The sequence below is a fragment of the Vulpes lagopus genome, chromosome 1, assembly GCF_018345385.1.
Source record: "Vulpes lagopus strain Blue_001 chromosome 1, ASM1834538v1, whole genome shotgun sequence".
Classification (NCBI taxonomy): Eukaryota; Metazoa; Chordata; class Mammalia; order Carnivora; family Canidae; genus Vulpes; species Vulpes lagopus.
The window spans coordinates 97,677,472-97,702,878 of record NC_054824.1 but is presented as its reverse complement, the minus strand read 5'-3'; the positions used below and the strand labels follow the sequence as shown (position 1 = coordinate 97,702,878).

At 33.9% G+C, this 25,407-nt stretch overlaps 1 protein-coding gene across 3 annotated transcripts in view; it reads left to right on the top strand.

The window, feature by feature from the left end:
• TBC1D23 (TBC1 domain family member 23) overlaps window positions 1-25,407 on the top strand; it is a 57,123-nt gene that overhangs the window by 26,459 nt on the left and 5,257 nt on the right. For 2 of the 3 annotated variants that reach the window (XM_041746434.1, XM_041746451.1), the window contains 13 exons: window positions 453-576; window positions 3,550-3,674; window positions 3,766-3,812; window positions 4,610-4,713; window positions 5,983-6,105; window positions 7,645-7,737; window positions 10,164-10,334; window positions 12,549-12,591; window positions 14,553-14,659; window positions 18,552-18,691; window positions 20,143-20,187; window positions 23,081-23,169; window positions 25,256-25,391. In XM_041746434.1, the coding sequence (XP_041602368.1) occupies window positions 453-576; window positions 3,550-3,674; window positions 3,766-3,812; window positions 4,610-4,713; window positions 5,983-6,105; window positions 7,645-7,737; window positions 10,164-10,334; window positions 12,549-12,591; window positions 14,553-14,659; window positions 18,552-18,691; window positions 20,143-20,187; window positions 23,081-23,169; window positions 25,256-25,391 (1,347 nt within the window). The remainder of the gene's footprint in view (window positions 1-452; window positions 577-3,549; window positions 3,675-3,765; window positions 3,813-4,609; window positions 4,714-5,982; window positions 6,106-7,644; window positions 7,738-10,163; window positions 10,335-12,548; window positions 12,592-14,552; window positions 14,660-18,551; window positions 18,692-20,142; window positions 20,188-23,080; window positions 23,170-25,255; window positions 25,392-25,407) is intronic. The other variant, XM_041746444.1, reaches the window with a different exon arrangement.

The window sequence follows — 25,407 nt, the reverse complement described above, 5'->3', positions numbered from 1 at the left end:
GTTAAGGTACATCCCTACTTGAGTATATTAACTGTGGAGCTAACCTGAAGCCTTTCTAGGAGTTTTCTCTTATGTAGGGAAGAAGAGGACTTGACTTCTTTAGAACTCTCTAGATAATCCTTTTGGGATCCAAAAGTTATCAGAATAACCTAAATGATCCTGCTGTTTGCAGTGGTCCCTGCAGTGCTTTTGTTTGAGTGCTCCCTGAGTTTACCTAGAGAGAATCTCCCTAGAGTTGGTGTAGACCTGCTGTTGCTGCAAACTTTCTGTCAAGTCAGGTTGTTAGGTGTTCTGAGCCTGGTTCTGTCAGATAGGCTTATTATAAATGCTGTGGTGTTCAGGTGTTTTGGGGGTGGGGAGAGGAGGTGGGGTGGGTGTTGCAGGAGGACTGGTTACTAATATGACCATTTCTGACCCATTAATGCAAAAACCTTGCTTCTCTTGTCTTTTAGGGATTGTTCTCTGAAGGGAAGACCATTTCATCTTTTCCGATTACTCATCCAATACCATGAGCCTGAGCTGTGTTCTTTTCTTGATACAAAGAAAATTACTCCAGACTCCTATGCACTCAACTGGGTAATAAAGTGAAAGTAGGAACACTTAATGAAAAATAGCTTTCTATAAAACTATAGTTAGGGGTTTTTTTTTTTTACCCCCAAGTAAGAAAAAAGAAAAATACTAAATTACAGACCATTAATATTTAAACCAAAGGAGTAAAATTTTTGGCACTTCAAAAATTGTTTTTTTAGCTCTTGATTATGTTCAGATTATTTAAAGTGAAGTTTAGCCTTTTGTTGTTTTACATATATTACATATATATATGTTATATATATATTGTATATGTGTAATATACATGAGGTATATGAATGCAGTATGTGCAAAATATATGCATGTAATATATGTAAATATGAGATGTATCAGTTCACTTTAAAACTTTGTGTGATTTAGTATTGATGGTGTGTATGAGAATTGATATCTAATCATGAGGAAAATGTCTTAAAGATTGTCAAATGATCAGTATAAAGGAATATAAAGTACATCTCAGCTGTATTCTACATTTATATTTTCAGTGGGAAGTTTTATTATTCTAGGTCTGTGGTTCTCAGACCTTTTGGTGTCAGACCTCTTATATTCAATATTTGTTGAGGATCCATACTTTATATGGATTATGTTGGTTAGAAAATAAAACTAAGAAATTTAAAATATTCATTTAGAAAAAAAAAAAATAAAATAAAATATTCATTTAGAAGTAATAAATCCATTACATGTTAACATAAATAGCCTATTTTTCTAATGCAAAATAACTATTTTTCAAAAGAAAATTAGAGTAATGGCATTGTTTTATATTTTTGTGAATCTTAGTATTTGGCTTCATCACAGATAGGTAGATTCTCACATCTGTTTTTTATTCAATCTGTGATGATACTATGTACTTCTAGAGCTCCTTGGAATACACTTTGAGAACTGCTCTTCTAGGTAACTTTTAAGATGGTTTTTGTTTTTGTTTTTTTTTTTAAGATTTTTCTAAAACAGTGATTAGGTGCTAGAAGAATGTTCAGAAATTAAACATATTCCTTGATCATGTCTTAACCTAATTTTTCTTCAGAAAGGATTCCTTTGTGCCACATAACCGTGTGATTTAAAACAGCCCCTGAACCTCAATTTCTTTATCTGTAAAATGGGAATAATAATAATACCTATCTTAGAGGGTGAAGGGATGAATAAATAATCAAGAAATGGTACTTAGAGAATTCTAACTGGTTTCAACTCTGGCATATTATCTCAAACTGCAACAGCAGTTTAGTTCTCAGCCACAGTCTTGTTGCTTTGAGTTAAAATAATAAAATACCTGTAAAGTTAAGCTTATCTTTTTTTTTTTTTTAAAGAGTGAATGTGCACATATGCACGAGCAGAGGCAGGGAGGGGCAGAGAGGGACAGGGAGAGAGAGAATCTTAAGCAGACCCCCTGCCCTGTGTGGAACCTGACGTGGGGTGCAGTCTCAATGCTGAGGTCGTGACCTGAGCCCAAATGAAGAGTCGGACACTTAACTAACTGAGCCACCCAGGAGCCCCTACTGTAGAATTATGTTTTCTCTGAGATACATATGTTGCCATTCAATGTACTTATTTGTGTCGAAGTAAAAAAAAAAAAAAAAAAAAAAAACTATTTCTTGTAAGCATCTTGATATCTTAATAGAGGTCTCTCCTGTCACATGCCTCAGAAATGCCATTTCTGTTGCCAGGTCTCTGAATCAGTCCTCAGTGCTGGTCGTAGATTTTAAAACAACTGATCTGTCTTCAGTGTCCCAAATAGTTTGTTCTTGCTACTAGTATCATGTCTATGGAATGGAGTTGTTTTTTTTTTTGTTTGTTTGTTTGTTTTTAAATCATGAGGTACAACAGTTAAAACTAATTCCCAAACCTTTGAGGACCTATAACTGTGAGCAATGCAATGATAGCTATAGTTTGCCAAGTGAATTTAATGATGACAATATATTGTGATTTTGTTTTTATTACATCTTTGGCTATTGTAATAGTGGTCTTACTTGTAATGGTAATTTTTAAAACAACAACAAAAAAATTAGTAGCACCATATTCTTTAAAAGCTCTGTGGTTAAGTGTAATGGCAGCTAGCTGTGGGATATCAGGTCGTTTTTCTAGTGCAAACACCACCACTCACCAGCTCTGTGAGTGTGGGTAAGTTATTTAATGCTAGTCTATTTCCTCACCCCAAAAACGGGAGAGAAAAATGTCAACTTTGAAGGCCTGTTGTGAGGATATTTAAAATAAGTGATAGTTAATAAGAATATGTGACCCTTTATTACTGAAATATGCACTAATGCATATGTTCCCATTAGCCATTAAAAATGTAAATTTAAACCTCTAGGTGGAATTGTTTCTGTGTCTGATAAAAATTGAATACTTTAAAAATATCACTGAATTTATGCAATTTGAAACACAGGCTCTAGAGAAACTTAACTCTCATTTGAAGTGGAAAACCATAGAGCTGAAACATACTGAGGGATATAAATGTTATTTCATTTGTTTCAAATGATGGACAAGTAAGCTTTGGCAGCAGTTCACCATTATATTGTCATTAAAACTTTTCTCTGTGTTCTTAGATTACTATGTTTGAGTAAGGACCATAATAATTGTGCTAGTTACCCTGATAGTAGTAGTTATGCTAGTTTATGCTATGGCAGATATGTGCTGGTTACTTTAGATATTTCTCTCTCTCTCTTCACAACAATGGTAGAAGAAGAATAGCAGTATTCCTTTTTTTTAAGATGTAGAAATGGAAGCTTTAGAGGTTAAGTAACGTGCCGTGTGTCACACAGCCAGTAAGTAAGTAAGTAAGTAAGTAAGTGGCTTCATTGTGGCTTGAATTCACATATTAGGCCTTTGCATTACATACAGCAAAATTAAGCTACACATTAAGCATCAGGTGCAGATAATGTGATATAATGTTACTTACACATATGCTTTCATACTTTTAAAAGAACAGGTCATTTCCAGTGGTTTATGTCTCATTTCATTTCCTAATTACAGCTTGGAAGCCTTTTTGCATGTTACTGTTCCATTGAAGTCACTCAGGCAATATGGGATGGATATCTACAACAAGCAGATCCATTTTTTATTTATTTCTTAATGTTAATAATCCTTGTTAATGCAAAGTAAGTATCAAGTTGCTTAGATTTTTCTCCTTTCTATTCTCAGGGTACTCTGTTAATATTTAACTCAAATTCATTTGTGTCTCTTGTACAGAGAATTTATTTTAGCACAGGAGTCTGACAGCAAAGAAGAAGTTATCCGTAAGTATCACTGTAGAGGAAATACTTCAGGTCACTGAAATTTAGGTTCTTCATCTATAAATTTAAGAGATTAGTCTACAGAACTCTGAGGTTTCATTCAACCTGTGCACACTCTGCAGGTGCAAACTTTAAGGACTATTTCCTTCAATTTTGCCATCTTCATTCATTTCATCCATATTTTTTCACTGTTTCAGTTCTTTTTCATATATTATTCTGGTTTGTTTCTTCATATCAAATGGCCTCCACTCTCTCTCCCGTCTTCCCTTCCTTCTTCCTTAATTTACCCTTCAGTACTCAGATTTCATAGTTATTTCCATTGTGGTAGTTTGGTTCTTTTGGTTCTCCCCATTCTAGCACCCACACAGATTAATCTCTATAGTGCCTGCCACTTTGTACTGTATTATAGTGTTTATCTCGCTACATATAATGATTTATTTTTACATTTCTCACACAAGACAGAGTTCCTTAGGTCAGAAACTATTTCTTAGTCATTTCTTATTTCTAGGGGCCCTGGCACTTAGCGTGTTTGTTAAATCATAGTACTGCCATCAAAGCTAATGAATTTGATTTGATTGCCAGAACTTTTTTTCACTAACTGCAGAATTACATTAACAGTTTCAGCTCCTTTGGGGGAACTCCACTTCTTCTCAGGCAGTTTTATAGGCATTGCTGTTGAGATTCCATCTATGTAGTTTTTATTACGTTTGAAGATATTCTAGCTTTGATATGCAAATAATTTTCATGATTGTATTCATCACAATTTTTTAAACGTTCTCCTATCTATAATCCTTTTTCAGAGTTCTTGGAAAATACTCCATCCAGTTTGAATCTAGAAGATATAGAAGACCTTTTCTCTCTGGCTCAGTATTATTGCAGTAAAACACCAGCTTCTTTTAGGAAGGTAGAAGACAAGAAATTACCAGCTTCAGTATTTCACATTTTGTACACTGTTTTATTTATGTTGTGTCCATTTCAGTTAAAATACTCTAGGTTGTCACTCTTTCCTTTCTTGTTATGTGTTGCAATTTGGGGGATTTTTCACTGTAAATACTCTCCCTAGTAGAGAAACAAATTAAAAAAGATAGTATACAAATATGCTAGGAACTATTTCACCTCACCTGTGATGATTAGTTATTTCTGATCATGAGAAGTTTGAAGTACTTCTTAAGTTAGTGCTTTCTAGACTTTAAAAATTTCAGAAATCTAATGGAGAATGTGTAATTATGCCTCCTTTATCTGGAGTTCAGCTTTGTACAATTTTAATGATATAAAGCTGTCTCATGAACAAAAAGGGTCCCTTAGCTGCATAGAGACTTAGAACCTTTCTTAAGTGCTTTCCAGTGAAAGGACACCAGATCAAAAACAGGAGTGGTATGAGCTCCTAGAAAGTAAAACTCCAAGAATCAAAAGCTAATAGTGGAGGAGGCATAGAATTTATTAGCTTTATTTATTTTTAGGCATTCTGTAATAATGATTGCTAATTGGTGGTCATGTCACTGAAACATGATAAGGTTAAATTATGTTCGGTGTAATATGTTTCAGAAGGCAGACAAAAGCATTTCCCCTGAAACTAATTAATTAAAAAAGAAATTCATTTTTAGGGACTAATTTCAGCTATTTTAATAATTGCCTTATGTAGACCACCTCAGTTCCTAACAGTATCAAACAAGTCAGATGATAGGATAGTGGTTTAGGATGCTCAGTGAAAAAGAAGTCTTACCCTTTTCTTTTCAGTCTTTTAAGAGGAACACCTTTTATTCTTCAGACATAGTAAATAATCTGCACTACCACTTGCTAATTAAATCAAGCTGTGGATCAGTGTATTATGTAATTTTTGCCTTATTTTGTTTTTGTTAGGTTAAAATATGAAAAGTCATAACATTTTTAAATTTTAATATTTCACTCCAGGTGATATAGAAAAACAGCTGTGTAGAATGTTTTATCTTTTTAAAGTCTTTTATTTTGTGTGTACTGACAGGGACGGACTTGGTATACAGCCTTTTTTTAGCCTTCGGCCTATAAGATTCGAGATGATATAATATTCAGTTTTAAAAATCACATGACTCAGTGTTATAAAATTATTTTATGTTTCATCATGGTTTATCAAGAATGTTCTTCGGAAGAAAGATTAATTTTGTTTATAATGTTTTAAAAATTTCTTTTTAAACAGGATAATCACCATCTATTTGGTAGTACTTTGTTGGGAATTAAGGATGACGATGCTGACCTGAGTCAGGCTCTCTGTCTGGCTATCTCGGTGTCAGAGATCCTTCAAGCAAATCAGCTTCAAGGGGTAAGTAAAGAAAACCCACAGTTTGTCAGAAGAATGTTCCTTTTATTTTTTTTTTTTATTTTTTTTTTTTATTATTTATTTATGATAGTCACAGAGAGATAGAGAGAGAGGCAGAGACACAGGCAGAGGGAGAAGCAGGCTCCATGCACCGGGAGCCCGACGTGGGATTCGATCCCGGGTCTCCAGGATCGCGCCCTGGGCCAAAGGCAGGCGCCAAACCGCTGCGCCACCCAGGGATCCCAAGAATGTTCCTTTTAAATGCAAGGAACCAACATTTCCTCCCTTTGTTGATTCCCACAAAGTTAATTTACTATAAAATGTAGCTGTTTTGCTGTTTTTGAATGGTTAATGTGTTTAATCTGCCCACATGCTCATTTAAAAATGACCAGCTTGTGTGTTATTTTACTTGTCAATAATTAATTATGCTTGACATCTATTTTTGTAAATTGCCAAATCTTTTTTCCTATTTTAACAAAGCAATTGAGGTTGTATAAAGTACTTAAAAAGATGGATTTAGCATTTAACAGTAATTATACAGCTAATTGAATTACATGATCTAGTGCCATAGAGCATATAACAGAGGAGAATTGAGGATATGCTGTGCTGTCTCCTGCATCTCCTGCATAAAAATCTAATGAGCCAGTTTTTTCAGTATATGTTCTTTATTACTAGTAGTGCAACAGTTAACCATGGGTATGTGTATCTGGAAGGTGGGGTGTATTTCCAAGATGAAGGGAAAAAGAATGGGCATAGAAAGACAGGCATTTCATAATAGATTCTTTTAAAACAAACATTTCACATATTTTTTCTTAATAGAACTTAATTGTGTGTGTGTGTGTGTGTGTGTGTTTTAAAGATTTGAGAGAGAGAGAAAGAGGGAGCACAAGTAGGGGAGGGACAGAAGCAGACTCCCTGCTGAGCAGGGTCCTGATCCTAGGACCCTGAGACCATGACCAGAGCCCAAGGCAGATGCTTAACTGACTGGGCCACCTAGGTGCCTCTTATTAGAACTAGTATTAAAAAATAAATGAAAACCAGTAATCCATTTTAAATATCTTCATGTGAATTTCTTCGGTTCAAACTGGCATTGCAGAACCTCCTCTCATCCCCAAAAGATGTTTAGTTCTTAAGGAATCGAAATTGCTGGCAACTTTTGGACTAATATGCAGAAATGGTAATTGTGCCTAGATCTATGTTTATAACTATGTAGTTTTTAAGTATATATTTAACATGATATACATTAAAAATTTAAATTCCAATATAGTTTTATAGCTCAAACTGACATTCCTCTGCTACACATTTAAAGACTTTCTAGTCAAGAACAGTATATATAAAGTGTTTTAACTGTTGAAAATGAGCATAGTTATGTAAGATCTTGAGGATATTTCTTGCATTGCTTCTAATTGGGTCCTCCTAATTCTGTGAGATCCGTTTTTTAATAAATCTATTTCCTCTCCTTTGCCTGAATTTGATATTGTATTGTGTGAAATGTGACCCTCATGGCAAATTCCAGTATGTCAAATGTTGTTTTCCTCTTAGGAAGGAGTCCGGTTCTTTGTGGTGGATTGCCGTCCTGCAGAGCAGTATAATGCTGGGCATTTATCAACTGCTTTCCACTTAGATTCAGATCTGGTTAGTATAAATGCTAGTTAAAATTTTTATAAAGTAAGAGAATAAATAGGTTTTTTTCCTTTATTTCATAAATAAATATATATGTTCCAGATTGGGGACATTTTCTTTCTGCTTAAGGAAGGAGTCTCTGCTTATATAACGAAAATATTGTTTTCAGATTTCCTTTTCACCAGAACTTTCTTCTGATAGGATACAAGATAGATGCAAACAGTTAACTATGGCTTACTATTGCCTACCATTGTTATGTCAGTAAATTCTAAACTTCTTACTGTGAGTTATCTGATGTAGCACTTAGCATAGTGCCTTGCATCTAGTAAGTACTCTATAAATATAAGCTCTTACTATAGTTTGGATAATTCTAAAACTTTTTACTACAAGCCTTTTTTCCATCATGAGTACTTATGCATATAATTCAGTATTTAATAAGGGTGGTATCTGGCATATCGGTGCTCGTTTGTTAAAATTGCTAAGGGTCACTTTAATTAAAAGAGTAGATGAGTAAGTAATTAAATTTTATCAGAAATACTCAGAGTGAGATAGACATCATTTAAACTATTCTGGGTTATAAGAGCCTCAGGGATGGGGAAGACAGAGGAGTAACTCTTTTTGCTGACTATGTAGTTTGCCCTTCTTGCCATCTCATCTGAAAAAGGTGACATTGAAGCCTGAAAACGTGACAGTGAGGGGTTTAGGTGGTATTGAGAGGAAACTTATGAAAAACAGAAGTAGAACCACTCAGACAATTTGGGGGGCTTTAAGTAAGAAAGGAGTTCAAGTTTGTTTGTATCCTGAAAGTGAACTCCAAGCCTTTCTCTTGGATTTGCCTAGGAGTGTTTAGATAGTCCTTCTTTTATGCTTATTTAAAAGTTTGCTCAAGTGATTCACAAATATTTGATTTTTTTCTTCAAAAACTCAAAAGGATATCTCCAGAGTTAACTATTACCACCTTGTTTAATCTTCCAGATCTTTTACTGTGTATTTATATCGTTCTTGTTCACTTTTTTTTCACTTGATTTTTCACTCAGCAGTTCACTTGCTTTTTCACCAAACTGTTTCTTAGGGATCTTTCCATTTAAGTATGTTCTTTTTTTTTTTTTTTTTAATATCCCCACATTTTATGTATGTATGTATGTATGTATGTATGTATGTATGTAAGCAAGCAAGCTCTATGGGCCTCAGACTCATGCCCCACCATCAATAGTTGCATGCTTTGAGCCAACCAGTTACCCTAAGTACATTCTTTTTAATGACTATATAGTGATCTGTGGTAAAGATATACCATAATTTATTGCCCAGTTGATGTACATTTGGGTCATTTTCAGTTTTCTTATAATAAGCAATACTGCAGTTATATGCTTGTACACGTTTTATGAACTTGTGCAAGTATTTCTGCAAAATAGGCTTCTAAAAGCAAAGCTGTTGATTTGAGGAGTGTGAGTATATAAAACATTAGAAATGCCTTATCATCCTTTAAAGAGACTGAACCAGCTTACACTTTACATCTGTAAATGAGACTGTTTCATACCACTGCGTTATAGAACATTACCAGTTATTTTTATGTTATAAGAATAATGGATGAAAAACAGTGGTTAATTACTAGTGATGTTGAACATCTTTTTCTAAGTATATTGTTCTTATTTTACAGATTGCTTTTCTTTGGTTTGTCCATTTTTCTGTTGGATTTTCTCTCTTTTTTTTTTAAGATTTTATTTATTTATTCATGAGAGATACACAGAGAGAGAGAGGTGGAGACAGAGGCAGAGGGAGAAGCAGGCTCCATGCAGGGAGCCTGATGTGGGACTCGATCCCAGGACGGTGGGATCATGCCCTGAGCCAAAGGCAGACGCTCAACCGCTGAGCCACCCAGGCGTCCCTTCATTGTGCTTTTTATGTAGCCCTGTTATAACAGTTTTAACATATTTTTGTGGTTATTAGCATATCTGTTTCCTTGAGGGGAAAATATTAACTTTTTTCATCCATTTATCTCTAGTACCTAGAGTAGTGCTGATAAAAATGGCTTCTCCTATTTCTGTCCTCTAAGAAATACCAAAGAAGTGGAAACTAAAAAATAGATCTTGTTTTAATGTATTGTTTTTAGTTATGGACCCTTCCTCTCAGTGTGAAAACTTTTCATGATACCTAATGACATTATAGCTTATTTAAAAAACACATTTTTTTCTTAGAACATTTTCTTTGCATATTTAATCTTTGAATTTTCAACTTTTGTTTTAATGTATTATAGGTACATTTATATACATTTCTTTTCTCTGATCCCAGCAATTTTGTTTATAGGAGGCTTTATTCCTTTGTTTTTATGGTAGCTATTTAAATACTGTCTTTTTTTCCCCCTGTAAGAATATTTCAAATTTGGAAATGTATGTGTCATACCGTTATGCTACATTTTTAGTTTTTAAAAAATTATCTAGATGCTCCAGAATCCATCTGAGTTTGCACAGTCAGTAAAATCTTTGCTGGAAGCACAGAAGCAGTCCATCGAGTCCGGCTCCATTGCTGGTGGGGAGCACCTATGTTTTATGGGCAGCGGTAGAGAAGAAGAAGACATGTACATGAACATGGTCCTGGCACACTTTTTACAGGTATGCTGACAAATTATTTCAGTTTTTGTTTTGCTTTGTTTTTAATTTATTCAACAGAAAGAGAGCACAAGCAGGGGGAGTGGCAGAGGGAGAGAGAGAAGCAGGCTCCCCACTGAGCAGGGAGCTCCACACGGAGCTTGATCCCAGGACCCCTGGGATCATGACTTGAGCCAAAGGCAGATACTTAACCAGCTGAGCCACCCAGGTGCCCCACATTATTTCAGTTTTGCTCAGTTGGTGCTGTCACCTTTAAGAAGTTCCTATAGGTAATTTTCCACTGTTGCCTATGTTGTAAAATTTATATGTAGTTTCTCCTCACAGCCTATAGATTTTGTGTCTTGCCAAGAAAGGACTTCTTGAGATTTTTCTTACATGCTTATGTGATTTATTTTTTATGTTTAGGTCTTGAACCATCTGGAATTTATTTTTGTGTAATATAGGAATCAAAAACATCTTTTTCTGAGATAGGTAACCAGTTGTGCTATCAATTTGAAATACCATCTTTTTAATACACTGAATTCCTCAGTGTTTCAGGATCTATTTCTGGATTATTCTGTTGTGTTGCTCTTTATGTCAGTTCACTCCCTAGTACTTTTTACAGTAACTACATAATTCATTTTAATATCTTTACTTTGAAATAGAATAAATATACATGTATATTTTTCATTACACTTAGCCATCTTTCTGTGTTTGAATGTTGTCTTCAGCACAGCTAATTTGTGTTAGTGATTTTATACAACCTGTTCTCTATCTGCTCTATAAAGCTTCACTTGGTGATGGCTCTTTTCTTTATAAAATTAGTTGTTTATTAGATATTTTATGATAGTTAATACATTAAAGCCTTCATTTTATATGACCCTAAACTATAGAATTGAAAAGACCACAGGCATGGTATTTATTGTACTAGCCACTCAATTTGGATCCTTTTCTGTTCATGTTGTATTTTATTGGGAATCTGGTTTGAGAAAATAAGTCTAAAGGAAAGACTCCTTGAAAGATAAAATTATAGAGAATGAACAAGGCATTTGGGGTGAGAGGGTCATAAGATAATTTTATATTTTATTAAAGGAGAGATTTTAGAATTTTACACAAAAACAAAAATAGTGACTCAGATTCATTTTACTTACAGATTTAATTGGCCTATTTAAAAAATGCTCTGGTACAAACTATATATTGTAAGTCCTGTCACATGGCAAGAATTTGAAATACTGTGAACTTCTTTTTATAACTCAAGTTCTTAATGTGGTTTTAGAAATTTTTTCCCCAATTTTTATCATAGGAAATTTCAAACATTCAAAAATAGGTAGAACTGAACCCTAAAACTCCTTAGAAAGATATAACCACATTATTATTATTATACTTTATTATTAAAAAAAATATGTTGTTTAGGTTTCCCTGATTTTCCCAGGATCCAAAACAAGATGTTTTGGTTGACATCTTTTAAGTTTATTTTTAATTTATAGGTTCCCTTTCCTAATTTTTTTACTTGCATATATCTGTTGGAAAACTGGTACTTTGTCCTATAGAGAGTTTCCCACATTATAGATTTTGCTGATTGCATTCACATGATTGTGTTTTTCGGCTTCTGTCCCTGGTATTTCCTCTAAGTTGGTAATTTTATCTAGAGACTTGGTGGGGCCAGGAAGTCCTGGGTGGTGTGAGCTTTCATCAGAAGGTACATACTGCCCAGATATTTCTCTTCCTTTATGTCTCATTTTTTCTTTGTCATTGTTTATTAGATCCATTAGTTTTTAGAGTAGTTTGTAAAATGGTAACATTCTGCTATTTCTTATTATAATTAGCTCTAATATTTGTTTTTATATTTCTTTTTTATGAGAGATACAACATATTTTGAAAACTTAAAAACCACTCTAATTATATCCAAAATATAATTTAATTGGCTTTGGTTTGACTCTTTATTTCATTTTGGAACTATAATACAAATAAAATCATAGTCTTGTTAGTAGCTATGAAGTTGTCCCCTTCATTCCACCCAAACACCAGACCATACAATATACAGGGTAAATGAATGTATATCTTTTTGTCACCTTCCAAAATGTCAAAGAAAAGAAAAGGTCTAGAAATCTAATGTATAACTTTGTATTACATTTGTCAATGTATAACTTTATATTAGATTTGTCAGTTTATAGAACTATGAGAGGTTTTAATTAAATTACATTTTGGAATAATTTAAATTCTGTTTTTTTGCTACAGAAAAACAAAGAATATGTGAGCATTGCCAGTGGAGGATTTATGGGTAAGGTTTTAATTTATTAATTACTTTCCCTCCACTTTTCAGAGGAATTTGTATTACCAGATCTGACTTAGAGTGACCAGATCAGTTAATGAATAAACTCTCTTCAGTCATTCTGTATTTTCAGAAAGGGCAAGGCCGCAGGACATAGAGATTACAGACAAACATAATAGACATGTGAAATGAGCAGATATTTAATGGAAGATTATTTCAATAGATAGGTTAATGAGCTCGTATTTGTAAAAAATTTTTGTAAAGATGCACAAAAAACTGTCTACGTGACTTGTCTTTATGGAGAACATGGAATAGATAGGACTGGAAAACAAGGGTAGGAGGAATACATATACTTTTTACTTTTTTGTTATATTTTATTTTTAAGCTACTTGGAAGTATTAGCTAAAAATATGGAATAGACTGGAATAAAACAAATAAGCTGATGTTTTCAAATCTTCAGACGAATATCTGGTAATCCAGGGTAGTAAAGTAATTGACAAAATTGCTGCAGGCAAATATTTGAGAATTTATGAAGGATTAGGTCAGGGTAAAAAGATTAAAAAGAGCCTTTTTAAAATAAATGATGTTATTTAAGAGTACAAACTTGTGATTAGTAGATAAATAAGCTCTGGATCACTGTAAGTATAGTGAACATAGACAATAATATTGTATTATAATAATCAAACTTGCAGAGATTAAATCTTAATTATTCCCAGCATTAAAAAGAAACAGTAATTCTATGATGCGATAGAGATGCTAACTATTGCCGAAATGGAAATCATATTACAATATATAAATCATACATTTAATAATGTATAAATTAAATACCTTAAATTTATACAGTGCTATAGATCAAATATATTTCAATTAGGAAATAAAGAGCCTTTAATATTAAAATCAAATTAATATTTGTTGAGTAGTAGAATCATGAGTTTGAATCATGAGAGTCTCATAAGGATTAAGTTCTGACTTAAGATAATCTTGTGTTATAACTTAGAATTAAAAAAAAAAAAAGAATTTTTGACAGATTGGGATCTATTTCCGTTTGATCTTTGTTGATATTAGCAAGGACTATGATTCCTGCATATTGTGACCTAACTAAAACCTTTGGGGCTCATACCCACAGTGATTTACAAAAGGGGTTATTTATTTACTTATTTATTTTAATATTTTATTTATTTATTCATGAGAGACACAGGGAGGCAGAGACATAGGCAGAGGGAGAAGCAGGCTCCCTGCAAGGAGTCTGATGCAGTACCCGATCCCAGGATTCTGGGATCATGACCTGGACCAAAGACAGACACTCAACCATTGAGCCACCCAGGTACCCCCAAAGGGAGTTATTTTAATAAGTGGTGTTAAGCAAGTATTGGCCTTAGCCTCCGTGTGATTTATTAGGAATTTTGACAGCATGATACAAAACTTGGTTATTAAGCTTATTATCAAAAGCCTCTGAAAAGAGGTTTTTATAGTGTAGTGTAGGTTTTAGAAGCTTTTTTTAAATTATGAATTACTTCTTTTTCAAGAATAACCTCTCTTACCATATCAGTTAATGCCTTCTTTAATTAGATGTCTCTTTATGGTAAAACAAAAGCCACCATAGGTTTTCTTTAAATCCTTTCCTTTAATCCATAAAAATGTTGCTGACATTATCTCTTAATACTTAAAAGATTCCCTTCCAGAGAGGAAAACATCAGGCCTTTGTATAGTTCTTGTCAGCCTTAAGGTCAATTATGAAAAATTGTATTTGTACATAGGACTTTAGAAGAAAAAGAGGAAGGCTTTTTGTAGCTTGGAGTCCTTCATTCCTTTATAGAAGTACAGAAAAAAAAAAAAAACCAACCAGTAATTATGTCTTTGCAACCTCTTTGATTCAGCTGTGACATGATTTTTACATTCTCTGGTAGCAAATCTTTCCAAAAGAGGGTTGATATGTGAGCCAGGTTTTTTTTCTTCTTGTTTATCTTAAGCACTGCAGCAGCACCTGGCAGACATTAATGTGGATGGACCAGAAAATGGATATGGCCATTGGATTGCTAGTACCTCGGGCTCAAGGAGCAGTATCAATTCTGTCGATGTAAGTATATGTGTAGAATATGTCACCAGATTTGAATAAATGCCCAGAAAGGTGACTAACAGTTGAACCCTCACCATAACAGAAACGGAGTCAAAATATTTCAAACACACATAGTGAGGAGTCCTATTATTTCAAAGTTAATGTAATGATGGAAGAGGCCTGCACATCTAAACTAGCCAGGAGTTCTGGAGATCCACCTGCTGAATTCTGTCCAGCTGCAATTTGTATCATCTAGTGACAGTTGTCTGCTCAGCTTAAATACCAGTGGAGATAATACTGAGTCCTGTGATTAGCTGGGACTCCCAAGTGATCTGGTTCTAGGAGTCTCCCAATTATTGTGAGCCAAAAGAATGCTGAAGCTGATGGCCGCAGGTCCTGCAGACCATGTCTATACCCCTCCCCACCACAAATTGACAGGATTACAACTTCAGCCCATCCATATTTGCAAATGGGCTAGGCAGTAGAAGACAGAAACTGATTGCCAGTCCCATTATATTTTATTTTTAGTTATAGAGATGTAGGTTTCTACAAGATTTTGCTATAGTGGGTATATTTACTTGTCACTTTTCTGTGCTTCTTTGGAAATATTTGGGCAGTAAGTCTTTTGTTCTCTTTCAAAAATATTTTATGTTAATTGATGTCATTAAATCATTTTCATAAGAAATAATGGTCCACGTCGAAATAGAAGGATACTAGTCTGACTTAACTTGATGTTCAGGTTTTGTCTCTACAACTTACTTTCTTCATGATCTACAGCAAGATCTTTCCAGCTCTGGTTTCTCCCTCTGTGCAATTGAAATGATAACAGAACTTTCTTCATGATGATGTGAGGATCAAATGTACAAGTGTACGTATAGTGTTGTATGTGTCACATATTTAATAGCAGTTATCATGAAATTATAACTCACTGGATGATTACTATTTACCTTCAGCCACATAAGTTAAATCATATTGTTGTTAAATTACCAGCAGATAAACCTCTCAAATTTATTTTCAACTTAATCCTCTAGGTATCTAAGAGCTCTTCATGTGAGATCACCATTTATTTAATTGTTTGCTGTTTTTATTTTAAATAACTACATAATATTCCACTGTATGGATGTATATATTATAATTTATTCAGTTAGTCCCCTATTGAATATTTACACTGCTTTTAGTTTTTTGTGTTATGAACACCACTATAATTAATTTTTGTAGTAATATGTTTACATATGCCATAATTACTTTGTTATAGAAGTAGAATAAGTTCAAAAGATTACATAGCAGAATTCTTAGAATTTTGCATTATCATCAGATTGGCCTTTAAAACCCCCCTTTTTTTTTTTTAAGATTTTATGTATTTTTTTGAGAGAGAGAGTGAGCAAGCACACAGAGTGGGAGGAGGGGCAGAGGAAGAGAGAAAAGCAGACTCCCTGCTGAGCAGGGAGCCCAGTATAAGGCTGCATCCCAGGACCCCGAGATCACAACCTTAACTAAAGGCAAACATTTAACTGACTGAGCCACCCGGGCCCCCTAAAAAAATTCTTATTAATATTGCCACCCACAGTGTTGGATTGTAATTCTGTTCAAGTTCCTGTCTTCAGATTTGAAAAATAATAACTGAGGCCTTTATTTATTTTTAAAGATTTTATTTATTCATGACAGACAGAGAGAGAGAGAGAGGCAGAGACAGGCAGAGGGAGAAGCAGGCTCCATGCAGGGAGCCCGATGTGGGACTCGATCCAAGGTCTCCAGGATCAGGCCCTGGGCCGAAGGCGGCACCAAACCGCTGAGCCACCGGGGCTGCCCTGAGGCCTTTAAATAAACTGTTTTAAAGATGTGTTATATATTATATTAAAAAGTATAATTTTTATTATATTAAAAATAATTCCATTATTAAGTGTGGAATTTAATTTCCATAGTCAATTTAATTTGTTTTCAAATTTGGATACAGAAAGAGAAATACAGTTTTTGTGTTATTTAATGACTAATTTCTCTTAAAAATAAAAATGATACATGTTCATTTTAGCAATATACGTGTGAAAAGTATAAAGGACAATAACTGCTATTCATATTTTCATATTTTGAGATATTTCCTTCAAATATATATATGTATATATATATTTGAGAGAGGGATAGGGGAGGGACAGAGGGAGAAGGTGAGAGAGAATCTCAAGCAGGCTCCACACGCAGCTCAGAGCTGGACATGGGGCTCAATCCCACACCCTGAGATCATGACCTGAGCTGAAAGCAAGAGTCCGATGCATAACTGACTGAGCCACCCAGGCACCTCACCACCAGAATCTTATGTTATACTATATATAAAATGCTATCTATAGCTGTATATATGTGTGTGTATGTGTGTGTGTGTGTGTGTGTGTGTATATGCTGTATGTAAAATGCTTATTTAAAAGCATTTTTTTAAAATTTGTGTAATTTTCCATCTAATAGTATCTAAATCCTAAGGATTTAGGATTCTTTCTAATTATTTCCTTCTCCTAAGTTCTGAAGAGGAATTAATGGGTAAAAGATAGTTACACTTTTTTTTTTTAAAAGATTTTATTTATTTATTCATGAGAGACAGAGAGAGGCAGAGACACAAGCAGAGGGAGAAGCAGGCTCCATGCAGGGAGCCTGATGTGGGACTCAATCCTGGGGCTCCAGAATCACACCCTGGGCCAAAGGCAGGCCCTCAACCGCTGAGCCACCCAGGGATCCCACACTTTTAAACTTCTGACACGTCTTGCCACCTTGCCCGTCAGGGAATATGGAGTAAAATTCCATGAAATAGTTTTTTTTTTTTTTTTTTTTTTTTTTAAGATTTTATTTATTCATGAGAGACACAGAGAGGCAGAGACACGGGCAGAGGGAGAAGCAGTCTCTCTGCAGGGAGCCTGATGTGGGACTCGATCCCGGGACTCCGGGATCACACCTTAAGCCAAAGGCAGACGCTCGACCACTGAGCCACCCAGGTGTCCCCAATTCCATGAAATAGTTTAAGAATTTTACTCACAGGGCGCCTGGGTGGCTCAGTCAGTTAAGTGTCTGCTGTTGGCTCAGGTTATGATCCCAGGGTCCTGGGATGGAGCTCTGACTTGCATCAGGCTCCCTGCTCAGTGCTCTCTCTCTCTCTCAAATAAATAAATAAAATCTTAAGAAAAAAGAATTTTATACCTATTACATTAGGTACATAAAGTTAATTTTTCTTAAAAAAGTAAAGTCCTACATGAAAATATTTAAAAATTTACAAGGAATAAAATGTTTAAAAATTTAGCTACATGAATGATAATCTGATTATACTTTTGCTTGTTTTTAGGGAATAATTCAAGTTAAGGTCAATAACTTTATTTCTTATTGAATAAGGAAGGTAGTTTCAGACTCCATATTTATATGTGCAACATATATCCTCATTTTTCAATTCTAATTCCCATCTCAAATGATTCTACCTAGTATATTTTGTTAGGGTGACTGTAACAAAAGACAACCAAGTAGTTGGCTTAAACAACTGAAGTTTATTTCTTATAGTTCTGGAGGCTGCAGGTCTGGGATCAAAGGGTTGGCAAGTTTGATCTCTCCTCGGGTCTCTCTTTGGCTTTAGAGATGACTGACTTCTTGTCTGTCTGGACACATATGGCCTTTTTCCTAAGTATGTGCATCCCTGATGTCTCTCCCTCTTCCTAAAAGGACACCAGTCATATTGGATGAAGGCTTACCTGTATGACCTCATTTAACCTTATTTACTTTTTATAGGCCCTATCTCTGCATACTCATTTTCTGTTTCGTTCCTAGGAGATTGAACTTTAACATATGGACACAATTCAGTAACATCTAGATAACCTTTAGGAGTAGTGTCTCTGTTAATCATTAGGAGAGCAGTTAGTTCATCCGTAAGTTCTTTTTTTTTTTTTTTCAGGGTGAATCTTCTAATGGCTCAAATGATAGAGGAATGAAATCGCTAGTAAATAAAATGACTGTTGCTTTGAAGACGAAATCCGTTAATGTCAGGGAAAAAGTTATCAGTTTTATTGAGAATACATCAACTCCTGTGGACCGGTGAGTTGCTTATATGGTATGAGTTTATGATGGGTAACTAAAAAAAAATGTCTTATAGTAAATGCTAACTAGTTGAATTGAATGTATTCTAGAAGAATCATAAAGTACATTTTTAATTAGATAATTTCAGTATTCATTATAATTGCAGAGATGTCCTTTATTGCCATAAAAATTTGACTGTAAATATTTCTCTCTTCTCCTGCTGCTCAGAATAAAACTCAGATAGTAATACTGCCCCTTTATGCTGTTCATTAAAAAAATATTAAGATGCCATTATATGTATTACACTTCACACGGTGACTGTTTCCCACATGTCAAATGGATGAAACCATTTACTAAATGCAGTAATCTCAAAGCAAGAACCTCCTTCTCTTCTGTAGGAATTTATAACCTTGAAAATTCGTTCATGCTAAATAAGGCAAAAACCCATTTTCTTTCTTTTTTTTAAATGAATTTATTTTTTTCTGTAATCTCTATACCCAAAACAGGGCTCACACTCAACAACCCCAAGATCAAGAATTGGATGCTCCACCCACTGAGCCCATCAGCCACCCCAGAAACCCATTTTCTTAAGTTTAAGAGTTTAGATCTTCATAGAATTGTGTACACAGAATATAAATGACCCCTGTTTTCCCATGAATTGCAAATGAAGGACATAGCTAACAAATGATAAAGTTTGTGAATGTCTGTTAATGTTTCTTACTGGAACTTTAGTGTCCATAATGTTTTTTCCTCCACATAGTATAGTTGATCTTTCTTGTTCCTGCACTTCAAAACTATCCTAATAATTCCAACACAGAATTTGTTGCTAAGCAAGCCTGATTTTAAAGTGCACTATATTATTTTCACTTCACTTTCATGTCTTCCTTGCAATATGCTAGGAAAGTTATTTAAACTTTTTAAATTTGACCTTAAGAATTGAATATCAGGAATTTATTATTTATCACTTTTTAATTGTAGCACACATGCATACAAGAATGTATTTTTTCCCTTGTTTAGTAAATAGCAAAGAAGAGAATAGGTTATTTTCAGAATCACAAAAAAATTATGCCCATCTAAAATGGTTAACTGATAACTAATAGTATTAAAGTGTTTTACCACACCCAAGAGACTTTTTTTGCTCATTAAAATTATGTCTGTTCTCAAAAACCTGTAACTTTTTTACTTTTAAGTTAATGCATTCTGCACTAGAATACTATTGTATTTTGTGGCATGAACATTTAATATTTCATTTTGAAATGAACTAGTGATAACTGTGACTTGAAAAGACTTGTCTTTAAAAAATCTGTTGAAACTAGGTTTTCATTTTTCTTTGTACTTGGGATGATCAAAACATTTTCTTTATAATGTACACTCAGGGTTAGAAAAAGTGATCATACTGTATTTTTGTTTTAAGGCTACTGTGTTTTTAATAATCATTTTGTTCTGTCCTCTGCCTCAATTTGCTATAGAATGTCTTTCAATCTCCCTTGGCCAGACAGAGCATGTACAGAGCGGTAAGCCAATGAGTAGAGCAGCTTTCTGGGACCATCCTCTCCTTTTAGCATGCCTCATGCTGTCTATAAGCCTCACAGTGTCTTGGCTAAAATTTCATCCAGCTGTTTCAAATGCTAAACTTCTCTTATTCTGCTTTTTAAGAGTGTGTGATATTGATTGAGCTGCATTTGTTTTTTGCTTGATCATTTTAATTTTTTTTCCTTGCATGCTTCTTTATATCTCCCCTTCCTCAGATGAAAATCAAGTATATTCAAATTCAAGAACTTCATAAAACCTGAAGTTTTTATTCTGAAAGAGAGAAAGGTGTTTGAAACAAAGAAAATACTCAGTCTCAGAGTTGGCAGGGTGGTAGCTTTGGAGATCATTTGCTTCTATCTTCTGCCCTAACAATAGAGAATATCAGAGCACCTGAGATAAGGCATAGGTCATAGTTCAAAATTGTTAATTCAAGTATGTTATGTCACTTTATAATCTTTAAAAAAATTTTTTTCTTAATTAGGTGTATGTATTTAGGTTGGTGAACAAACATATAAATCAGTCCCAGAGAACCACAGTTCTTTGGTTTTCTATCACAGAAATTAGGTCATTGTAGACATGTTAATGTATAATCCATCTCTTCTCTGCCCCAATAAGATGAGGTACTTGTCATTAGATTCTGTAAGTCTAAAGTTTAAAAATCTACTGGATCTTTGATTAGGATGCACAGAAGAACTTTACTAACTTGATACTTTTGTATGGCTTTATATCAGTTACAACAATATCTATGGACATTTTAAAATAAATTCTAGTTTTATTTTAAGATTGATTTATTTATTTTGGAGAGAGTGTGCAAGTGGGAGGAAAAGGGAGAGGGAGAAAGAGAATCTTCAGGCAGACTTCTCAGTGAGTGCAGAGCCTGACCCAGGGCTCTATCCCAGGACCCTGAGACCACGTCCTGAATGGAAATCAAGAATCCGCCATCCAACTGACGGAGCCACTCATGTGCCCCTTTAGTTGCATTTTAAATACAAGTTAAGCTTTGAAATAATGGAGTTGGCCTTTTTTTTTTTTTTTGGTCAATATTTTCAGTTACTTAAAAGTAGCATTTTTAAAGGCAGTAGTTTACTCTTAACTTACTGGTAAGAATTTTTATTTACTGTGACTATTCCTGCACAATGCCAATTACAGAGCTTCTATTATAATTTATTGGAGATTATTTTAAAGGCAATTATTTCTTTTAAAATTATAATCTATTTGTGAATCCTCTTTCTACTTTCTCTTGTTATAGAACTGTTGAATTAGTCTAATTTTAACTCCCAAGTTTTCTCCCAAATTCTTAAGTTTTTAAAAATTTAAATTATATTCTCTGGTCTACAGGCAAATATATCTATTTCAAAAATAGAATTTAGTGAAAAGTTCAAAAGAATCGGCTTTCTGAGCATAGTAAATAAATTAAAACCTGGTCAAACTATGTTATAGATGTTTCTGTTAACTACTTCAGCTAAAAAAGTATTTACTGTTATTACTTCAGGTAAAAAAAAAATATATGGTACACTGCTTTTTACAAAGAGTCAAGCCATTGAATTTTATTAATTTTTAGCCAGTCTTTTAAAAACTATTTCAGTACTCTTTAGAAATCTTGTTTATAAAAACTGTACTGCGTTATAAATCTAGATCAATAATGAATGGATTGATCACTAGGGCTTAAACTCACATAGGGCTTAAGCCAAATATAGGGCTTAACCTCACAACCCTGAGATCCAGTCACATGCTCTACCAACTGAGCCAGCCAGGTACCACCAGCCCCTGTTTTTGAAAATTTTTGCTTTATTTATACTTGCATTCTGGTTCAGGCATTTACTGAACATCTTTGTTTCTGTGTTAAGTCCATTTAATTATACTTAAATGTCAGGAGAGAACCAATATCAATCTTATGCAATTTTATAATCTAGATGACACTAAAGTATTTTTAGACAAAGCTCTATTATCTTTGCCTTTTATAAGAAAGCTCAATCTGAGTTTCAGTGTTTGAATTACTTCATTTTCTCTAATAAGCATAGTTTGATAATTTACTGGATAATTTTATATTAAATATGTTTTAACTTAAGCTATATACTGTGTTTAATTTATAATTCCAAAGAGTGTTATCCACTTAGCTCTCAGTTGATTTTTCTTGTGAGTTTTCTGTTGAGAAATGTTGTTTTGGGAGGTGTAAAGATTTAAGTCTATTTCAACAAAATTGGGTTATGATAAGATTTTTATTGAGATATTAAGAACTTATTTAAAATACAGGCTTGATCTCTATTCTGGAAAAATTGAATTCTAAGATTAAGTAAAGACATGGAACTATCTCTTGATACATGACCCCCAAAAAGCCAGTTTTTCATCATTGTAGATAATCTTGATGGAGAGGTTAAATGACTTCCTTAAGGCTGTGCAGATCTAAGCACCTGTTTTAATATAAATATTAAATTTTTTAAAAAAATTTTATAGATTGAAAGCATTCAGCCTATCAAGACATAATGCCACTTTTTTTTTTAATTTTTATTTATTTATGATAGTCACACACACACAGAGAGAGAGAGGCAGAGACATAGGCAGAGGGAGAAGCAGGCTCCATGCACCGGGAGCCCGACGTGGGATTCGATCCCGGATCTCCAGGATCGCACCCTGGGCCAAAGGCAGGCTCCAAAGCGCTGCGCCACCCAGGGATCCCCATAATGCCACTTTTGCTAACATAATTTCCATATCTTGTTACAGTTTCCCTAACATAACCATTCTAAACCTGGGTGGTATATGGGAGCTAGGGACAAAGCATGTGTACATTTTATTTAAATATTCACATGATACTTGGTGAAAATCTTTGGTAACTTCTTACGGATGATTTCTCCCTCTGAAATTCTTTGAATATAGGCATGTGAGCAGCAGTGACAGAGTGGGCAAGCCTTACCGTGGTGTAAAGCCTGTTTTCAGCATTGGGGATGAAGAAGAATACGACACAGGTGTAGTAATAACACTTACCTGCAGATGCTTTCCATGGGAGTCCTTGGAGAGAGCATTCTGAGACTAGCCAGACAACGGCTTTAAAAGAAAAAAAAAAAAAGACACAGTGAGATCCTGTATTTTGGAGAGTCTGTGGTTTTTCTACTAAGAGTTTGGTTTTAGACATCTTAAGTTAGGCCTATTAGAATTCAAGGAGAAATGCTGAGTAGGCAGTTGATTATAGGAGTCTTTAGCCAAAGAGAGATCTAGTAAACTGGTGATGACTTGGGAATTATGAGTGTTGAAATAATATTTAAGTCCGTAGGATTTTATTTAAATCCCCTTGATCCACCCACCTAGGAGATTGAGATTTGTGGTGCTAAATAAAGTTCAGGGCATTCCAAAGTTGAGACATCTAGAGCCTTTTTGGAGGCAATATCCTAAAGGGCCACAAGATGGGGATATTGTGCTAGGGAAATTTGTTGTTCTCCGTGGTGGTCTTTAGTTTTAAAAATAATTTTAAAATAATTTATTATTTTAGTTCCTGATGCCAAGATTACCTTGGCTTAGTAATTATAATTAATATTAGTGTGTGTATTGGGTTAGGAAAAATAAATGTACAAAATAAGAAGGAAAAAACCGACCAAATTTCACCTTGCTTTTTCTATTTAGTAATATATGTTGCATTTTTTCCATCTCAGCCCATATTCCACCTTTATTCTCTGTTTATGTAATCAGTCTTCTCACAATTCATACCGGTAGTTTTCCAGTTTTTTGTTGTTGTTGTTGTTTCAAATGACAGTAGATATTTTTATACATTTGTCTATATGAACTTTTGTTAAGTGTACAGAGGGTATTTTCTTAGCAATAAGATTGTTAGATTATAGGGAACTACTTTTGACATTTTAACAAATATTACAAAATCACCTTCCCAAATCTTAAATCTAGGTAAATGAGATTTTCTGTATGCTATTTCTAATTGTTTCTTTTTGTCCTTTCCTCACTCACTTTGTGCTACCTTCCTGTTATCAGTCTCTAGCTCTTCCTGAGTATTTCAACTTCTTTCAATAACAGTTTTCATTTCAACTGTTTTCATTCCTCTGAGAGGCATACGGATGAAAAAATTATGGTATATTTTCCAATGTGTCATATATTTACACATGTATTTATATTATGGAAAATTGCACAGTAATGAAAATGAGAAAACTAGAGCTGCGTGTATCAACATGGATAAATTTTACAATGTTGAGAGTGAAGGAGCAGTGTGGACGAATACAATTGAATGGCCTACTGTTTATATAAATGTTACTTATAATGCAAAAAAACACTACTGTATGAATATGATTCATATCATGAATCATATTCATGTATGATTAAAGGGTGGAACTGATAACAGTCAGTCACTGTCTTAGTGGACAAGGAAGGAGAATGTGATTGGGGAGAGATACACAAGAGTTTCACTTTTTATTTAAGCTGAAAGTATAGCTATGTGAGGTTTAATTTTTTAAAATTATGTCTCTCTATATTTTGAAGTATTTCTTAAAAATAATGTGTAATTATTAACCCTAAGAACTGTAATTCCCCTTACTTAAATTAGAAAAAATTAGAATGTCTTAGAGTTAGTTCACTCGAAAAAAAAACCAAAACACTAAAGATAATTTTACTTATTTATCCCAGGACAGATTTTTTTGTTTTTTTCTTAAAATCAAAATCCAGCAAGACAAGAACCCTGCCATCTTTGTCCTCAAGGTGTTTATTATTGGACAGTTCAACCATCGCTCTATAGTCTAGACATAGAATCATGTTACATAAAACAAAAGTGTTGAAATTCCTCAGTCTTTTAAAAATTTATTTACATTATTTTTTATTGAAGTGTAGTTAAAAGTGTATTTTCAGTATTTTCACCTGATTTTCTTACCATGTAGTCTAATGTTTCATAATAATAATTCTGTATTATGCCAGTGGCATAAGGAAATATAGCAACAGGATTAGAAGTGTTTTGTTTTTCAAACCATATGATTAAAATATTGAAAAAAAATTTTCAAGCTGTTAAAAAATGTCTCATTTTTAAAGTTGGTAATTCCCACTTTTAATACTTCTTCATAGATGAAATTGACAGCTCTTCAATGTCCGATGATGACAGAAAAGAGGTTGTAAACATCCAGACTTGGATAAACAAGCCAGATGTCAAGCATCATTTTCCTTGTAAAGAAGTTAAAGAAAGTGGACACATGTTTCCTAGGTACTTTTTAAAATGC